At 40.2% G+C, this 18,388-nt stretch overlaps 1 protein-coding gene across 1 annotated transcript in view; it reads left to right on the top strand.

The window, feature by feature from the left end:
• Window positions 1-18,388, top strand: part of gipc3 (GIPC PDZ domain containing family, member 3) — a 63,186-nt gene that overhangs the window by 25,830 nt on the left and 18,968 nt on the right. The window contains exons 2-5 of the mRNA XM_066696331.1: window positions 8,148-8,333; window positions 9,211-9,391; window positions 13,456-13,568; window positions 17,739-17,820. Coding sequence (XP_066552428.1) covers window positions 8,148-8,333; window positions 9,211-9,391; window positions 13,456-13,568; window positions 17,739-17,820 — 562 coding nt within the window. The remainder of the gene's footprint in view (window positions 1-8,147; window positions 8,334-9,210; window positions 9,392-13,455; window positions 13,569-17,738; window positions 17,821-18,388) is intronic.

Genomic DNA, 18,388 nt, shown 5'->3' with positions numbered 1-18,388 from the left:
GCCATATTAACATATTAACATTAACCAGAAAAAGTTTGTGTGCTGCACCAGAAAAAGTTCCTAACATTATTTTTTTGACTGAATGGAAATACATACATAGGAAACGTAGTTAGAGCATGCAGCATGTCCGTGGCCATTTGGACAGGAATGTTGCACTGTACACCTTGCAACAGCAACCCTGACATAGGCGAAGATATACTGCAGGGTGTACTGGTCTCACACAGGTGACATTTCGTCCCCCTCATATGTTCTCCACAAGAGCATATGTAACCATGAGTGTATTCACTTATCATAGAGCCATAGAACATACACATATGCAAGTACATACAGTTAGATCCATAAATATTTGGACAATGACACAATTGCCATAATTTTCTGCACACCACCACAATGGATTTGAAAGGAAACAATCAAGATGTGCTTTAAGTGTAGACTTTCATCTTTAATTTGAGGGTAGATACATCCAAAGTGAGTGAACATTTTTATATGTGGTCAATCCAATTTTAGGGGCTCAAAAGTAAATTGGACAATTGGCTCTCAGCTGAGAATTGTGTGTCTTGTGTGCAATTGGTATCACAAACCAGTTGGGTGGCTTCAGTTATAGTGTTGTTCACCACCGTTTCACTACATCCCGTCTCAGTCTTCTGTGTGTATTAATTGATATTGATAGCTAATCCAATTTCAGTTCCATTCGCACACCGGAGGTCCTTAGTAAAGTCTTTTAAAAATAAATAATGTTAATATAGTGTCTTATTGTCACGTCCCGTTTGAGATTCACTTACACTTCCCTCTGTCACCACTTGCTCTTTTTCCCCAGTATTGCCTGTCACTTATCGAATCATTGCTTCTCCCCACCTACACTAATCACCACACCTGACCCTTGTTTCCCTGCCTTACATCATCTCTATATAATCCCTTCACGTCCTCCCTTTCTCATGACGTATTGTTTACGCTCCCGTATCATTTCCAAGCCTTTTGTCTCTTTATTGCCTTTATATTACCGACCTTTGCTACTCCTTAATGACTCCTGATTTCTGGATTACCTTCTCTGCACTCTTTGCCTGATCCCAGACCTCTCGCCTGCCTCTTTGACAAAGGCTCTCAGATTTCCCTATGACATGGTTGTTTACCGGCCATTGACCTCTGATCTGTCCTCAGATTCCCCTCCCCTACCTACGGTAGCCTCTCCATTACACTTATATTATCCGACTACTTGCTGTGTTGTTTTTTTGTCCAGAGGACCTTTTTTCCTTCACAGTGGGAGAGTTTGCAGTGGCAGTAAAATCCGTGGGCTGGCCAGTCATCCTAAGTCTCAGTCTGTCATAAGAGACTTTGTCTGTGTGAGGAGATGTTGCGCTCACACTACAGCCCGAACCTGTGGCTGTAGGAGGTCTCGCTCTCTCAGCTTGTTGCGATCGAGCTCTGCTATGCTCCATTGTCCGCTTGTGCAGCCTCTGTTTTAGGCCCCGCTTTGGCTGGTGGCCTACTACCCTCGGCCCCTGGACCCGCGTCATTCGGTGTCCCCGGAAACCCCTGCACACATGGTGAGGTTAAGCCTATGGACCTAAGCGGCACTTGTATCTTGACACTCCAATGTCTGGATACACAGTGTTCTGTCTGGCAGCAGCAAGGTTGCATATGGTTTGATGTTGCAGTGCCCCCGTGTCCCACTAGTGTGCCGGGTGGAGACACACGTATGGGAGCCAGTTCCGCTATGCTCTAGCTAGTCGACTCCTCTCGCCCCCGCTGCTGTGCTGCTTGTGGCCACTGCACCTTGCCCGCCTGGAGTGGGGAGGTCCTCTGTCCAGTCTGTCTGGGCACTGACAGCGGGTACAACTTGACCAGAGGCCCAGTCCAATGCAGGATGCCACCGTAACCACACGAGGGCTCAGAGCTTGTGGCGGATCTCATGGAGGAGGAGCAGCTGGTCTTGGCCACCCCTCCCCTCCTTTGAGTGATGACACTCTGCCTTCTCCTACGGGACAGGACCAGGAGTTCTGGGCTGTGATCCAGAGGGCTGTGGAATGCCTGGAGCTCACCTGGCCCTCCGATCCCACCATTCCAGGTCAGAGAAAGGACACTGTTTGCAGCGTCCCACAGGAGCCCTCCAGCTGCTTCTGGACCTCCATGAAGAGCCAAGATCAACAGTCCCCACCCTGCCTCAGGCGGGAGAGACCTATGCCAGAACCTAGGGTGCGGCTGAAGCGGGCCTGGTGGACTTCCCACTGGTGAACTCCACCATCGGTGGTCTCCCAACCTCCGCTGTTCGTGGAACCTCGCGACCTGGCTGTTGTCCCCTTCGGCCTGTCGCTAGCTCTTTTTCCAAGTGTATGGACAGGGGGGCTGCATCCTCAATTATCTAGATGACTGGCTGGTCTGTTCTCACTCAGCAGGTTCAGAACCAAAAGAACCCGATTCTTGGCTGTCTCTCCGAATTTGGCCTTTGGGTCAATTGAGACTGACCTATCTCCGGCTCCACTCCATCAGAGCAGGTCACCTCCCTGGCCTATCCAACACGGCAGTGGATATCCTCTCTCAGGGAGGCCCCCAGGTTTAGGAATGCCCACCTGTGATACAACAACTGTGGAGCTGATATGGCACAGCAGAAGTGGATATCTCAGCCTTAGCAGAGTCCACCAACTGCCCATTATGGTTCTCCATCCAAGACCACTCAGGAACCCTGGGGAGCGACGCACTAGCTCACATGTGGCCATGCTATCTCCTCTATGTGTTCCAGCTGTTCCCCCTTCTCCCGGTGGTCCTACAGATCACCATTAAGGAAACCCTCATTATTTTAATTTTTTTATTAACAGATAGAACAAAGACACAAACAAACCACTGTCTTACTCTGAGTACAGAGATGGAATTATTATTATTTTTTTTTTTTTTCTTGGCAGACGCCAGGGCGACTTACAACATAAGTGCAAAACAAAGTGCAAAAATACAATTCAATAAAGGCATCAATGACTACAAATTCAATGTGTATAAAACAGCAATTCAAAATATAATACATTTTACAACTTCTAATTTACTACAGTGAGGGAAAAAAGTATTTGATCCCCTGCTGCTTTTGTATGTTTGCCCACTGACAAAGAAATGATCAGTCTATAATTTTAATGGTAGGTGTATTTTAACAGTGAGAGACAAAATAACAGCAAAAAAATCCAGAAAAACGCATTTCAAAAAAGTTATACATTGATTTGCATGTTAATGAGGGAAATAAGTATTTGACCCCTTCGACTTAGTACTTGGTGGCAAAACCCTTGTTGGCAATCACAGAGGTCAGACGTTTCTTGTAGTTGGCCACCAGGTTTGCACACATCTCAGGAGGGATTTTGTCCCACTCCTCTTTGCAGATCCTCTCCAAGTCATTAAGGTTTCGAGGCCAACGTTTGGCAACTCGAACCTTCAGCTCCCTCCACAGATTTTCTATGGGATTAAGGTCTGGAGACTGGCTAGGCCAATCCAGGACCTTAATGTGCTTCTTCTTGAGCCACTCCTTTGTTGCCTTGGCTGTGTGTTTTGGGTCATTGTCATGCTGGAATACCATCCACGACCCATTTTCAATGCCCTGGCTGAGGGAAGGAGGTTCTCACCCAAGATTTGACGGTACATGGCCCCGTCCATCGTCCCTTTGATGCGGTGCAGTTGTCCTGTCCCCTTAGCAGAAAAACACCCCCAAAGCATAATGTTTCCACCTCCATGTTGGACGGTGGGGATGGTGTTCTTGGGGTCATTCCTCCTCCTCCAAACACGGCGAGTTGAGTTGATGCCAAAGAGCTCGATTTTGGTCTCATCTGACCACAACACTTTCACCTAGTTCTCCTCTGAATCATTCAGATTTTGGCAAACTTCAGACGGGCTTGTACATGTGCTTTCTTGAACAGGGGGGCCTTGTGGGCGCTGCAGGATTTCAGTCCTTCACGGCATAGTGTGTTACCAATTGTTTTCTTAGTGACTATGGTCCCAGCTGCCTTGAGATCATTAACAAGATCCTCCCGTGTAGTTCTGGGCTGATTCCTCACCATTCTCATGATCATTGAAACTCCACAAGGTGAGATCTTGCATGGAGCCCCAGACCGAGGGAGACTGACAGTTATTTTGTGTTTCTTCCATTTGCGAATAATCGCACCAACTGTTGTCACCTTCTCACCAAGCTGCTTGGCGATGGTCTTGTAGCCCATTCCAGCCTTGTGTAGGTCTACAATCTTGTCCCTGACAACCTTTGACAGCTCTTTGGTCTTGGCCATGGTGGAGAGTTTGGAATCTGATTGTTTGATTGCTTCTGTGGACAGGTGTCTTTTATACAGGTAACGAGCTGAGATTAGGAGCACTCCCTTTAAGAGAGTGCTCCTAATCTCAGCTCGTTACCTGTATAAAAGACACCTGGGAGCCAGAAGTCTTGCTGATTGATAGGGGATCAAATACTTATTTCCCTCATTAACATGCAAATCAATGTATAACTTTTTTGAAATGCGTTTTTCTGGATTTTTTTGCTGTTATTTTGTCTCTCACTGTTAAAATACACCTACCATTAAAATTATAGACGGATCATTTCTTTGTCAGTGGGCAAACATACAAAATCAGCAGGGGATCAAATACTTTTTTCCCCCACTGTATTTACACAGGCAAGTACAGTAAGTGAGGTCCTACATCCTGGACGGTAAAAGATAAGTGCTGTCAAGATCACAGTCAGAGGCTACGGGAAAGGGAGCAAGGAGGAAACAAATTAAAAACGCAAGAAGCATAATAAAAATCTGTGAAGTGCTATCTGATGGGAGATATTATAAGTACTGTCTGAAAAGATGTGTCTTGAGTAAGCGCCGGAATGAGGTCAAAGACTCTGCTATTTTGACTTTGGTGGGAAGGTCGTTCCACCATTTGGGGGCCAGGGATGAGAAGGAGCAGGCTCTGGAGGAAAGAGAGTGGAGAGGAGGTAGAGCTAGTCTTCTGGCACTGGAAGACCGCAGTGGTCTGGAGGGAATGTATGGAGAGATGAGTGTCTGAAGGTAGCTTGGTGCAGTGTGGTTGAGACAGCGGTAGGTGAGGGTCAATGTCTTGAACTGGATGCGTGCCGGTATTGGGAGCCAGTGGAGGGAGCGGAGCAGTGGAGTAGCGTGTGTTAATCGGGGCAGAGAGAATACCAGACGAGCCGCAGAGTTCTGGATGAGCTGGAGCGGGCGGGTAGTAGTTGCAGGCAGGCCGGCCAGGAGGGAGTTGCAGTAGTCCAGGTGGGAGAGGACCAGTGACTGGACGAGCAGCTGAGTCGAGTAGTCGGTGAGGAAGGGACGGATTCGGTGTATGTTGCTCAGGAAGAATCTGCAGGTGCGTGTCAGCGTGGTGATGTGCTGGGTGTAGGAGAACGCAGGATCGAGGGTGACTCCTAGATTTTTAGCGGAAGAAGAAGGAGAGTGTGTGGTGGATTCCAAGGGGATCGAGATGGGGAGGTCAGCAGAAGGTGAGGAAGAGTGGGGAAAAAACAGGAGATCCGATTTGCAGAGGTTGAGCTTGAGGTGGTGTGAGTGCATCCAGGCGGAGATAGCAGACAAGCAGGAAGAGATGCAAGAGGGGATGAGAGGGTCAGAAGAGGGAAAAGACAGGAAGATCTGGGCATCATCAGAAAAATACTCTGTACCTCCAGGCAATTATGAAGAACAAAGTTTACAAACGAGAGGAGGCCATTCAACCCATCGTGCTTGTTTGATGTCCATTAATAACTTAGTGATCCAAGGATCCTATCCAGTCTATTTTTGAATGTTTCATGATTCTGAAGATTTGAATCAAGTCCCCACGTAGTCTCCTCTGTTCCAGGGTGAAAAGGTTCAGTTCCCTCAGTCTCTCCGAGTAGGACATTCCCTTCAAACCTGGAATAAGTCTGGTTGCTCTCTTCTGAACTGCCTCTACAGCAGCAATATCTTTCTTGAATTGTGGTGCCCAGAACTGTACACAGTATTCCAAATGAGGTCTAACTAGTGCATTGTACTGTCTTAACATTATTTCCCTTGTTCTAAATTCTACACTTTTGACAATATACCCTAACATTGCGTGCCTATTTTATTGCTTCCCCACATCGTTTGGATGGAGAAAGTGAGGAGTACACGTAGACTCCTAGGTCTTTCTCATGCATTACTTCATCTAGTTCTATTCCTCCCATAGTGTAATAATACTGGACATTTTTGTTACCTGCATGTAATACCTTGCAATTGTCTACATTGAATTTCATCTGCCAGGTGTCAGCCCACAACTGAATATTATCCAAGTCCCTTTGAATAACCTCTGCTGCCGAGATTGTATCTGCTGAGTCACCTGTTTTAGTATCATCTGCAAATTTGACAAGTTTGCTAACTATGCCAGAGTCCAGATCATTAATATAGATTAGAAAAAGCAAAGGCCCTAGTGCTGATCCCTGTGGCACTCCACTAACAACCTCACTCCAGTTATTATTCAGTTTCTTAGTAGACACCCTTATCCAGGGTGAGTTACAATTGTTACATTATATCACATTACTTTTACCCATTTACAGTGCATCCGGAAAGTATTCACAGCGCTTCACTTTTTCCACATTTTGTTATGTTACAGCTTTATTCCAAAATTGATTTAAATTCATTATTTTCCTAAAAATTCTACAAACAATACCCCATAATGACAACGTGAAAGAAGTTTGTTTGAAATCTTTGCATATTTATTAAAAATTAAAAGCAAATGTACATAAGTATTCACAGCCTTTGCCATGACACTCAAAATTGACAAAATAATCACCATTCGGCAGGGCAACGCTGATTATAATATTCACAAATATAGTAGCCTATTGTTGTGTTCAATAACTGCATACAGTGTTTAAATAGACAGTTGGATGCAGTCACTATTCAGACTGTTGTCATATGATTATGAAAATGAATTGCTTTGCTGGTCAGATCTGCGCACATTCTGCACAACGTGAATGCACCCATGTATTTGGTTGTATCAGAAGTAGTCAAACTAAATGGCGACTATATTATTTTCAACCTCCGCCAATTTTTCACAACCCGGTGGTTTATCATTATGGTCACAACTTCTTGTTCAAAGTTGGCTTATCCCATGACGTGCGCCCCTATTCTGATTGGTTGCGTCAGTTAGTATTTTGGAGATGTTATACATCTAAAAAGTGCAAAGTAGACAGTGAAAATAGACTCTTGAATTCAGAGTGAACAGAATTTTTGCTTTGTTGTGCTCGGAAATAATAATGCAAAACCAATGTGCGTGTTGTGCACACTAACATTAGCAGTCAGCAAAACTTCAATTATTCATCGACATTTTGAAACAAAACATGGCAGCTTTAATTTCTTTATGCCACAACTGTGTCCTTGCGATCCATAAAACCACCCAGGAAAACTCCCTTTGTGTTGCATGATGGCTTGCAAAAAGCAATTCACTGAAACTGAGCTTTTAACATCATGTGCGATAAATATGCTGAAATAAGTACTAATGTTTAATATAATTTAAGGCTCTGATTTAGGACATTAATAGTTAAATAGGGGTTCAATTAAGTAACAGGACCAGGGTTGAGAACCACTGCCTTAACGGATGACTGTTTTCACTGATCTCCAATAGTCTTATTGTAGCGGACAATTCTGCAGTCCTGCACATATCTGCACACTTCTTCAAAGATCTTTCCATTATATTAACTCCACAGAAAAATGTGAGGCTGCAAGATTGACCGGTAAATCACAATCGACAGATGGGGCCCACTGCACGAAACTAACTCATATATAAGGTTAACACTCAATTAAATTAAAAATAGAGCAAACCATTTACAAATTCAACAGTATAAATCTTCCTGCGTAGGGTATTCACCCTCAGCTCCCTCAAGCTTTCTCCCAGCCATCTATTGCCATGTCTTAAACATAAATATTAAACATTCCCAGAATCTGGCTAGACGTGATAATACTATTGTAATTGTCTTTTTTGCGAATTCATCATGTTCTGATGAATAAATATGAAATGGTTGTTCTCCTCTGATTGTTTATCTTGATTGTAGATGTATGGAAGAATTGAAAACTGAAACTGGTTATTTCCAAATCTGAAATGGAAAGATGTGGAAACATTACCAACAAATGTCTTCTAGGCTTTAAGCTAACATGAAGAATGTGGTGTTTCTCTTTCTTCAGATTCTCTTCTGCACTCTGAATTCACACAAAGTGGACATGCAGAAGCTCCTGGGTGGGCAAATTGGACTCGAGGACTTCATCTTTGCTCATGTCAGGGGAGAGACCAAAGAGGTGGAGGTGACAAAAACAGAGGATGCTCTTGGATTGACCATTACTGACAATGGCACAGGATATGCTTTCATCAAGGTATGTCCATTTCCACATCCATTAGATAAACAAAGCTGATACATTAGCATGCAACTATAAAGATACAAATTATAACCACCAACCAGCATCATACTGCTCAGTAACTATATGATTGGTGAAAAACACTGATCCAAATTTTGGTCATTCTTGAACATCACCAACATAGATTTCTAGATTAGGTAACCAAATGGGCAACATATTTCAACCAAAAACCAACCAAGTCCTCTAACTGCAAACATTATCTGAGCAGTTCTTTTATCTCTGAACTTGTCCTTTCAGAGGACTTTGTACAAGCATATCGCAAATTACCTCAGTCATAAATTACATAATGAAATAACTGACAATTAATCCATTCACACATTAATCACCTGGATGGTGAGATATAGATATTGTGGCCCACAATGAACAGTACATTTGTCAAAGGGTTTTCATTGCACTAGATATGAAAATACTGGTTAGTAGTTATTTATCCAGGGTGACTTACAGTTTTTATAACAAATATTGTCAAAGCATTACAAAGTGCAAAATACAAAAAGCATACATCCTAGTATAAATGAGCTAACAAGTGCAGACATAATACAGTTAAGTCCCAGGTATGTGCTAAGAGGTGGGATAGGCACAAGAGAAGTTAGTGAAATGATAAAACGGAGCATAGTTGTGAGGATATTCGCAATGATGCAATATTATATAGATTTATTTATTTTAGACCGTGAATGGAAAAAGTAACGAGGGTCTAAATTGTTTGCTTTGTCAAACTACAAAAAGGTACCTGGAAGTTCAGAAAAGCCCGAAAGTAACGAAGGTTACTTACTGCATTATATCTAGATTACAGTTCTGTCTCTATCCCTCCCATCTCAACCCCAATCCACACCTTTAGAGGATAAAGGAAGGTAGCATAATTGACCGTCTCAAGACAGTGTGTGTTGGGGATCACATTGAAGCCATCAATGACCAGAGTATAGTGGGCTGCCGGCATTACGAAGTGGCTAAGATGCTGAAGGACCTCCCCAGAGGAACACCTTTCACACTGAGATTAGTGGAGCCCAAAAAAGCATTTGGTAAGTACAACTGTGTGATTTGAAATCCCAAGGCAATGGCAAATATTTAGGGCCAGTGTTATTGAGTGTAATTAGTTGCTGGATCCAGTTGACTATACAATTCATCCTCTTGAACGTATTCAAAAATATTTTCTCCCTATTTCTGCTTGTATATACAGTAAATGCAAGACCTTAATCTTTATCTGCTGCTGCTTTTCTTCAGGTAAAATAGTAATTCCTTCCAAATATGTATCATCCAAATACTCAGGGCCCAATATTAAAACAATTCCGTTCAAAACCAACATTAAATATAAACCATTGGGCACAGAGGAGAGAAAAAAAAAAGTCCTATGGATGGCATGTAGGAAAAAATGTATCTCTGGGGGTCAACAGCTTAAGGCCTAGGCCCTCCAGGCAGTATAGTTGTTACATCAGCAACGAGATTAAATGGTTCTCTATTTGTATATATAAAGCTCTGGAAAAAATTTAGACCACTCCAAGTTCAAATATCAATGTTAAGTGGTCTCTTAATTTTTCCAGAGCTGTATATGTTCTTTGGCTCTACAATAAATTAATGCACTTGTGGTTACATATGCTTATGTGTAGAACGTATAAATGGGGTGAATTGTCATATGGATTAATTATTTTATGTTTGAGGATTGAGCATCCTTCAGCATATCATTGCCAATTTGGAGGTTGCTGTTGCCGGGTGTACTGTGCAGCATTACTGTCCAAATGTCAACAGACACGCTACATGCTACTAACCATGTTTCCTATTTATTTATTTATTTATTTATTTATTTATTTATTGCCAATCAGTAAAAAAAAAAGTATATGTATTTTGATGAGGTTTAATTGTACTAAAATTGATATACGAGCTCAATTGGCTAGAGCAAATAAAATGTAGTTTTAGAGTGATGTTTATTTGGCTTTAGTGTGTGTTGTTTAGTTTCTTTGCGTGTGCAAAAAAAATACAATACATTATCTGACAAAGTAATAAGTTAACCTTTTTTGTATTAATATTATTAATTTAGTTGTTGTGTTGCATCAATGATTTGCAATCAATAAAGTATAAAACCATAATCTTTCTGTATGTTTTCATTCTCCTTTTGAGGTTAACACAGATAAACACGTATGTTAGTGCTTATTCTTAAATAAATGTGTGCCAACAAGGTGTAAAGAACAGCCCCCCCCAATATAATGTCAAGCCCACCTCAACCCCCCAAATAGTAAAGACTGCAGCTGTATTCAAAACCGCATAGTACTCATACTACATGCCAACATTTCAACATTACAGATAGTATAGTATGGGTAGTATGCAGTTTCGAATATAGCCTGCATGTATGATTTTATAGCCTGACGGATTTCTGATGAGTGATGTGGATTCATAGTGCAGATTTTCTAATGAGGAGGGAAAAAGCATGGCTCGAGGTGAAAGCCCTTTCTAATAAACTGTAACATTATGAAGTCTTTTAATCCTGCATTACTTATTGAATTAAGCTGATTGGCCACATGGAAACTGCAGGAGATGGGTTGAAAAAAAAAAAAAAAGATGGACAAGCATTTCCTGAAAAGTAACTGGCTGCAAACAATGATTGACAGTTACTACAATGATCAATGACAGCACTTTGAATTCTGTGTGGGCGTAGCTTGCCGGGAGAAGGAGCAAGTTACATAATAACTCAACACCACATCATTTCGAAGAAGAACATGTAGCATGAAAACACTCATTTATTTTTTATGGAAAGTAACTAATATTATTACTCAAATTAAAACTCTAATGCATTAAATTAACTCTTCATTAATATGTAATATTACAGTAGCGTGTTACTCCCTAACTCTGATAGTTACATAATAAATACTAGTATCAATAATGTAATTACAGGAAAGACAAAAGCCAGAGGAAATGCTTAGAAATGCAACAATGAATGAGACAAGACTTAGCAGAGAGTGAAGGGCAAACAGGGGTTTAAGTGCAGGGCAGAGTGCAGTCAGTGGAGCTGGTGAAGAGATGAAGAACCAATGAGTGAAGAGGGTTAGTAGGACAAGTGCACATGGAAGGTAGGAATGTTAATTCAGGGTTAGTATTCAGGGGATGATGACCTCTGGTGGTGAATATTTTTCTATATAATTTATTTTTAGGCTATATTATAATTAATATTATTTAGCAAATAAACATGTTAATGAACTTAACTAAAAATAGTTAAGTAGTGGTTAGGGCTCTGGACTCATAACTGGAAGGTTGTGTGTTCAAATCCCAGGTGGGGCAGTGCTGTGAGGTGGGGCAGTGCTGTGCAGAGCAAGGTACATCACTTAGATTGCTCCAGTAAAATGCCCAGCTGTATAAATGGATACAAATGTAAGTCACTCTGGATAAGAGCGTCTGCTAAATGACAAATAATGTAATGTAATGATGTGTACCATGTGTTCTCCTAGCACAGTGGGTTTCAACCCTAGTTCTGGAGGACCCTCTACTTTGTTTCTGTTCCAACCAAGCTCTCAATTATGTAATTGAACCCTTAATTTAATTAATAATGTCCTAAATCAGAGTCTTTTCATTATTTTAAATAGTAGGGGTTGTAAGTTAAGTATAGAATTATGTAAATAATGTATTCAATTATTATTTTACAATTTAAAAATGAATGCCGCACACAATGTATGAATGTGTGATTAATTTATTTAGCACACACAAATTGATTAAGCTTATGTGGATGTTATCCAGGAAAAAAATAATTTGCGATAAACAGTTTGAGTAAGTTATGGATCCCAGATGACTCTGGGATAGTTAGCAAACTTGTCAAATTTGCAGATGATACTAAATAGGTGGCTCAGCAGATACAATCTCGGCAGCACAGACTATTCAAAGGGACTTAGATAATATTCAGTTGTAGGCCGACACCTGGCAGATGAAATTCAATGTGGACAAGTGCAAGGTATTACATGCAGGTAACAAGAATGTCCACTATGATTACGCTATGGGAGGAGAACTAGATGATGTAATGCATGAGAAAGACCTAGGAGTCTACGTGGACTCCTCACTTTCTCCATACAAACAATGTGGGGAAGCAATAAAAAAGGCAAACAGAATGTTAGGGTATATTGTCAAAAGTGTAGAATTTAAAACAAGGGAAGTAATGTTCAGACTGTACAATGCACTAGTTAGAGCTCATCTGGAATACTGTGTACAGTTCTGGGCTCCACACTTGAAGAAGGATATTGCTGCTCTAGAGGCAGTTCAGAGGAGAGCAACCAGACTTATTAAAGGTCTGAAAGGAATGTCCTACTGAGAGACTGAGGGAACTGAACCTTTTCACCATGGAACAGAGGAGACTACGTGGGGACTTGATTCAAGTCTTCAAAATCATGAAAGGCATCGACCACATCAAACCAGAGGAGCTTTTCCAGATCAGCAGGGACACACGGACCTGGGGACACAAATGGAAATTGGGCTTCAAGGCATTCAAGACGGAAAACAGGAGACACTTTTTCACACCGAGAGTTGTTACAATCTGGAACAAACTCCCCAGCGATGTGGTTGAAGCTGAACATTTGGGAACATTTAAAAATAGACTGGATAGGATCCTTGGTTCACTTAGATATTAATGAACACCAAACGATCACGATGGGTCGAATGGCCTCGTCTCGTTTGTAAACTTTCTTATGTTCTTATGTAGATGTATTCATAATATTATATAAATATATTAGTTGTAACAATCTGTTAGGCTACCACTGTATACCACTAAAACACTGGATAGAGTTAAGCAACATAAATTTACACTTTTAATACTGGAATGCAGTTTAATTCTCCCAGAGAGAAATAATAATGGAAAATATCTAGGATACTTTATTGTCAATGTTAATCTGGATATATTTTAATTGGGGAATGTACATTTTTACAGACAAATGTGTGGGTTTGTAATTTATACAATTTGAATAATTGTATAAATGATTGCTGTTACTAGCTTTGTTTTAAAATTAGTTAATAAAAGAGTGCAGTAATTTTTATCATTTTAGAAACCTATCCTATTAAACTAGAATAATTATTGCATGTTTAAATTAATTATTGTACATTTTTATTATTACAGATATGATTGCACAGAGAACAAAATCAGGAAAGTCAAGTGGTGAAGGGAAGATGGGTAGCGGCAGAGAAACCCTACGTTTGAGATCGAAGGGATCTGCCACTGTGCAGGAGGCAGTAAGTACAACTTGGTAAATAATAGGCATGTGTGAAATGATAATTAGTGAATCAGCTTTCAGGTGAGAGTATGATTGTCTGATTCTAATGTTATTTTATATTGTTACGTCTTAATTAAATAGGAAAGATAGCTGGGTATTCAGTGTGTTTGTCCATCATAATTGGTCATTTCCTAAATTAAATATTTTCTAATGTATGTACCTTTCTTAACTTACACTGTATATTAATGTATACTGAATCAGAATACAGAATATGTAGATATCTAACTGCATTTAACTTTAATAGATGATCTCAACCTCTCTACCACATTTATCAATTGATGTTTAAAACCATATAAACCTATATGACTACAGCACTTTTTACTTCATGCTTAGTTAGCAATGTATGCTTATTCTGGCTACTGTCAGTGACTGTTCCCCTAAAGCAGTGTTTCTCAATCCTGGCCCTGAGGATCCAATGTCCAGAAATGTTTTATTCCAACTGCACTCTAAATGAATTGAAATCTAAATTGAACTAATAATTTGCTTTACTTGATTATTTAAATTATTTAAATTATAATAAGTTGGAGAATTTGGGTGCATACCATTCCAGTTAGTTCTGTTAGTTTTAAAATATATTTAAAACAATTATTTTCTGCAAAAATACTTTAATGTACCATAGTACAAAACCTATAAAAAATGTTGCCCACTACAAATACATAATAATAAATCATAAACATGTACTGAAAAAACTTAAGTAAAGCTAAATATAAATGTAAATATCTCCACAACTACAGTAGACAGAGTACTATGGAAGCATATAGTGGACTTTATACAAATGGTAATGCAAATTGAAAATGAAAATGCAATTGCATAATCATTTTCCATTTATCCACACATTATCTGTGTCAAAATACAAATGCAATATTTAATTTGCATTTTAATTTTTATATACTAGTACACAACTGCTGACAACATTAAAGTGTTAATGCAAAATCCAATTGCAATTGCATTTTCAAAGACTTCCCCTGCATCATGGTGGACTTTATTCAAATGATAATGCAACAGTAAAAAGTGAAAAACAGCGCCCCCCTGTGCAATTGTATTTCCTAAAGATCAACAGACAGCTGGGAGAGAGCCTAAAAGGATGTGTAATGAAGCATGGCAAAGTCTGTTGGGTCCAAGAAAATTGGTGCCTGTCAATTCGCCCCATGACAATTGGTCCCCATCCTATATTCTCCACATGAACAATTTTAACTATGAGTGCATTCACTTATTGTAGAGCTATAGAACATATACATATATACAGTACTGAGCAAAAGTTTTAGGCAGGTGTGAAAAAATTCTGTAAAGTAAGAATGCTTTCAAAAATACACATGTTAATAGATTATATTTATCAATTAAGTAAATGCAAAGTGAATGAACAGAAGAAAAATCTACATCAAATCAATATTTGGTGTGACCACCCTTTGCCTTCAAAACAGCATCAATTCTTCTAGGTATACTTGCACAGTTTTTGAAGGAACTCGGCAGGTAGGTTGGCCCAAGCATCTTGGAGGAATAACCACAGTTCTTCTGTGGATTTAGGCAGCCTCAATTGCTTCTCTCTCTTCATCCCAGACAGACTCGATGATGTTGAGATCAGGGCTCTGTGTGGGCCATACCCAGGGGATGGCGGGGGGCTCCCAAATGGTAAAAACTCCGCTGCACAACCGCCCCCCCCCCCCAAGCTCTCACGGGAGAAAACTCCGTCCGCCCACCCCGCTCTCACGGCACCTTCAGGAATTGTTTTGCCTGGGGCCACCATGTTGCTTAGAATCGCCTCTGGCCATACCATCACTTCCAGGACTCCTTGTTCTTCTTTACGCTGAAGATAGTTCTTAATGACTTTTGCTGTATGTGTGGGGTCGTGGTCACGCTGCAGAATATATTTGGGGCCAATCAGATGGATGGTATTGCATGATGGATAAGTATCTGTCTGTACTTCTCAGCATTGAGGAGACCATTAATTCAGACCAAATCCCCGACAACATTTGCAGCAATGCAGCCCCAAACTTGCAAAGAACCTCCACCATGCTTCACTGTTGCCTACAGACATTAATTCGTTTACTGCTCTCCAGCCCTTCGACAAACAAATTGCCTTCTGCTACAGCCAAATATTTCAACTTTTGACACATCAGTCCACAGCACCTGCTGCCATTTTTCTGAACCCCAGTTCTGCACCCCAGTTCCTGTGTTTTCGAGTTGCTTGGCCTTGTTGCCACGTCGGAGGTATGGTTTTTGGCCACAAGTCTTCCATGAAGGCCACTTCTGACCAGACTTCTCCGGGCAGAAGATAGGTGTACCAGGGTCCCCCTGTTTTCTGCAAATTCTGAGCTGATGGCACTGCTGGATATTTTCTGATTGTACAGGGAAGTAAGCATGATGTATCTTTCATCTGCTGCAGTAAGTGTCCTTGGCCAACCACTGCGTCTACAGTCCTCAACATTGCTTGTTTCATTGTGCTTCTTCAAAAAAGCTTGGAGAGCACATCTGGAAACCCCTGTCTGCCTTGAAATTTCTGCTTGGGAGAGACCTTGCTGATGCAGTATAACTACCTTTTGTCTTGTTGCTGTGCTCAGTCTTGCCATGGTGTATTTCTTTTGACAGTAAACTGACTGTTTGACAGTCTTCAGCAACCTCACCTTGTTAGCTGAGTTTGTCTGTTCCTCACCCAGTTTTATTCCTCCTACACAGCTGATTCTGTTTCAGTTAATGATTGTGTTTCAACCTAAATATTGAATTGATGATCATTAGCACCTGTTTCGTATAATTGTTTAATCATACACCTACAAATCCCTGACTTTGTACAAGAAGAATTGATGCTGTATTGAAGACAAAGGGTGGTCACACCAAATATGGATTTGATTTCGATTTTTCTTCTGTTCACTCACTTTGCATTTAGTTAATTGATAAATGCATTCTATTAACATTGAAAGCATTCTTACTTTACAGCATTTTTTCAAACCTGCCTAAAACTTTTGCACAGTACTGTATATATATTAAAGAGGATGACAGGGGCTGTCTCCACTCGTTATCTTACTTCAAAAGGGTTTATTTGAGAAAACATGCTTTGGGATCATTAATCATACACTATGGGGGTGCAGCTCATCTCTGGCAAACCATGCCAAAACCCTGCAATATGTACCCCCCAACTATGTGTGACTGCCATGCCGGTCCAAGCCCCTGCCAGCAGCTCAACTATCCCCACACGTTCACCCTACATCAGTAGTTTTCAAACTTTTTTGCACGTGATCCAGTGAAGGAATCCCCACAACCTAAAACAATCATTCCTCTAAACAGACTTTTCATAACATCACAATAAAGTCTGGGCAATATATACATAATAGCTTTAACTGCTTGCCTTTAAGTAATAATTAAAATTATACTGTGACATTACTTGTAAAACCATTTAAAATAAACTATAATAATAATAATAAGAAGAAGAATACAAAAAAGACCATCAAGTAAGTTTCACTTATTGTGACGAGTGTGCCTGCCTGTTGTTCATGATCTCTCTCCAATGAAAGTGACAGGATGAAAGCGCTACTCACATGTCAGGTGCATTGTTGAGTTGGTTTCTTTCTTTTGTTTTTTAACCTTGTCACAGTCGAAAATCCCAGTTCACACATAGCTTGTTGTGAATGGCAGCAAGAACCGAACACTAATCTTACTTAGTAGTGGATATTCTTTGAAAATACTGATCCAGAGTTGCACCAACTCATTTTCTTGCATCAAGTTTAGCTCTGTTATTAAGTCAGGATTTTCAATAGCAAAAGGATCTTTCACCCAATGCTTTTCTTCCAAGTTTGCAAACCCCTCTGCAGGAATGTAGTGACTAAAACTGTCAGGAGAACAGGAAAACTTGAACTAAAAAGAGTAACACTGTGTAAATAAATACATTAAAGTGAAACAACTTAGACATGCTACATTATTCATCTGAATGTAAGCTATTCCACCACATTACAATAACCAACTGCTCAATGATTGACATAATCTTCAGGCAGTCAATAGTTACTCAAAATCCATTGAAAAAACATGAAAACCAAGGATTTACAATTCTGGTTGATTACATTTGTTTCCAGTGTAATGCCAAGGTCTTTAGAATGTATCAATTGTAATTAAAATAAGCATTGCCTTTTCATTTTCTCAGCCAAATGAGTTTGAAGAGATAGCAACAAAAAAAGTGGATGACCTCCTGGAAAGTTATATGGGAATACGGGACCTTGAGCTGGGTGAGTACCCCTGTTGGGTTTTGTATGTAAAATGACAGAGACATATTATTAATCGAATTCCCCTGTATACAAATATCTGCAGACTTCCTTTCATTATTTGAATGTTTCCTGTTTGCTGCATTGCAACATAACCATCTGACTTCCTCATATCCTGAAGGATTAATAATAACTCATGGGAACATTATGACATTGTGACATGTAGAGACCTGGTAACTGGGAGTATATATTTTTGTCAAGTCTGTTCAACTTTACACTGTGTTCTTAAGAGTTAAAATATTGTAAATGAAGGGTCCCCAGTTGGTTATAAGTTGTGAACATTCCTGCTTTTAACCACTACAGAAGTTAGACCAAGAAAAAATAAAAGCTTTCTAACTAGCAGAGAACTGCAGACCCATCCTGCCAGGATGATTGAGGTAACTACTGGAGGTGATCATATATTATTATTATTTAATACAAATTATAATAATAATTGTTGTGTAACATTATTCTGTATCCTGTAGGGAGCTTAACATGCATTTTACATTTAGTGATCAATTCAATATTCTGCACATCTCTTTCTATTTCATTA

This window comes from Amia ocellicauda, chromosome 22, assembly GCF_036373705.1.
Source record: "Amia ocellicauda isolate fAmiCal2 chromosome 22, fAmiCal2.hap1, whole genome shotgun sequence".
Classification (NCBI taxonomy): domain Eukaryota; kingdom Metazoa; phylum Chordata; class Actinopteri; order Amiiformes; family Amiidae; genus Amia; species Amia ocellicauda.
Note: the sequence above shows the minus strand (reverse complement) of the source record. Positions and strands in the feature narration are given on the sequence as shown.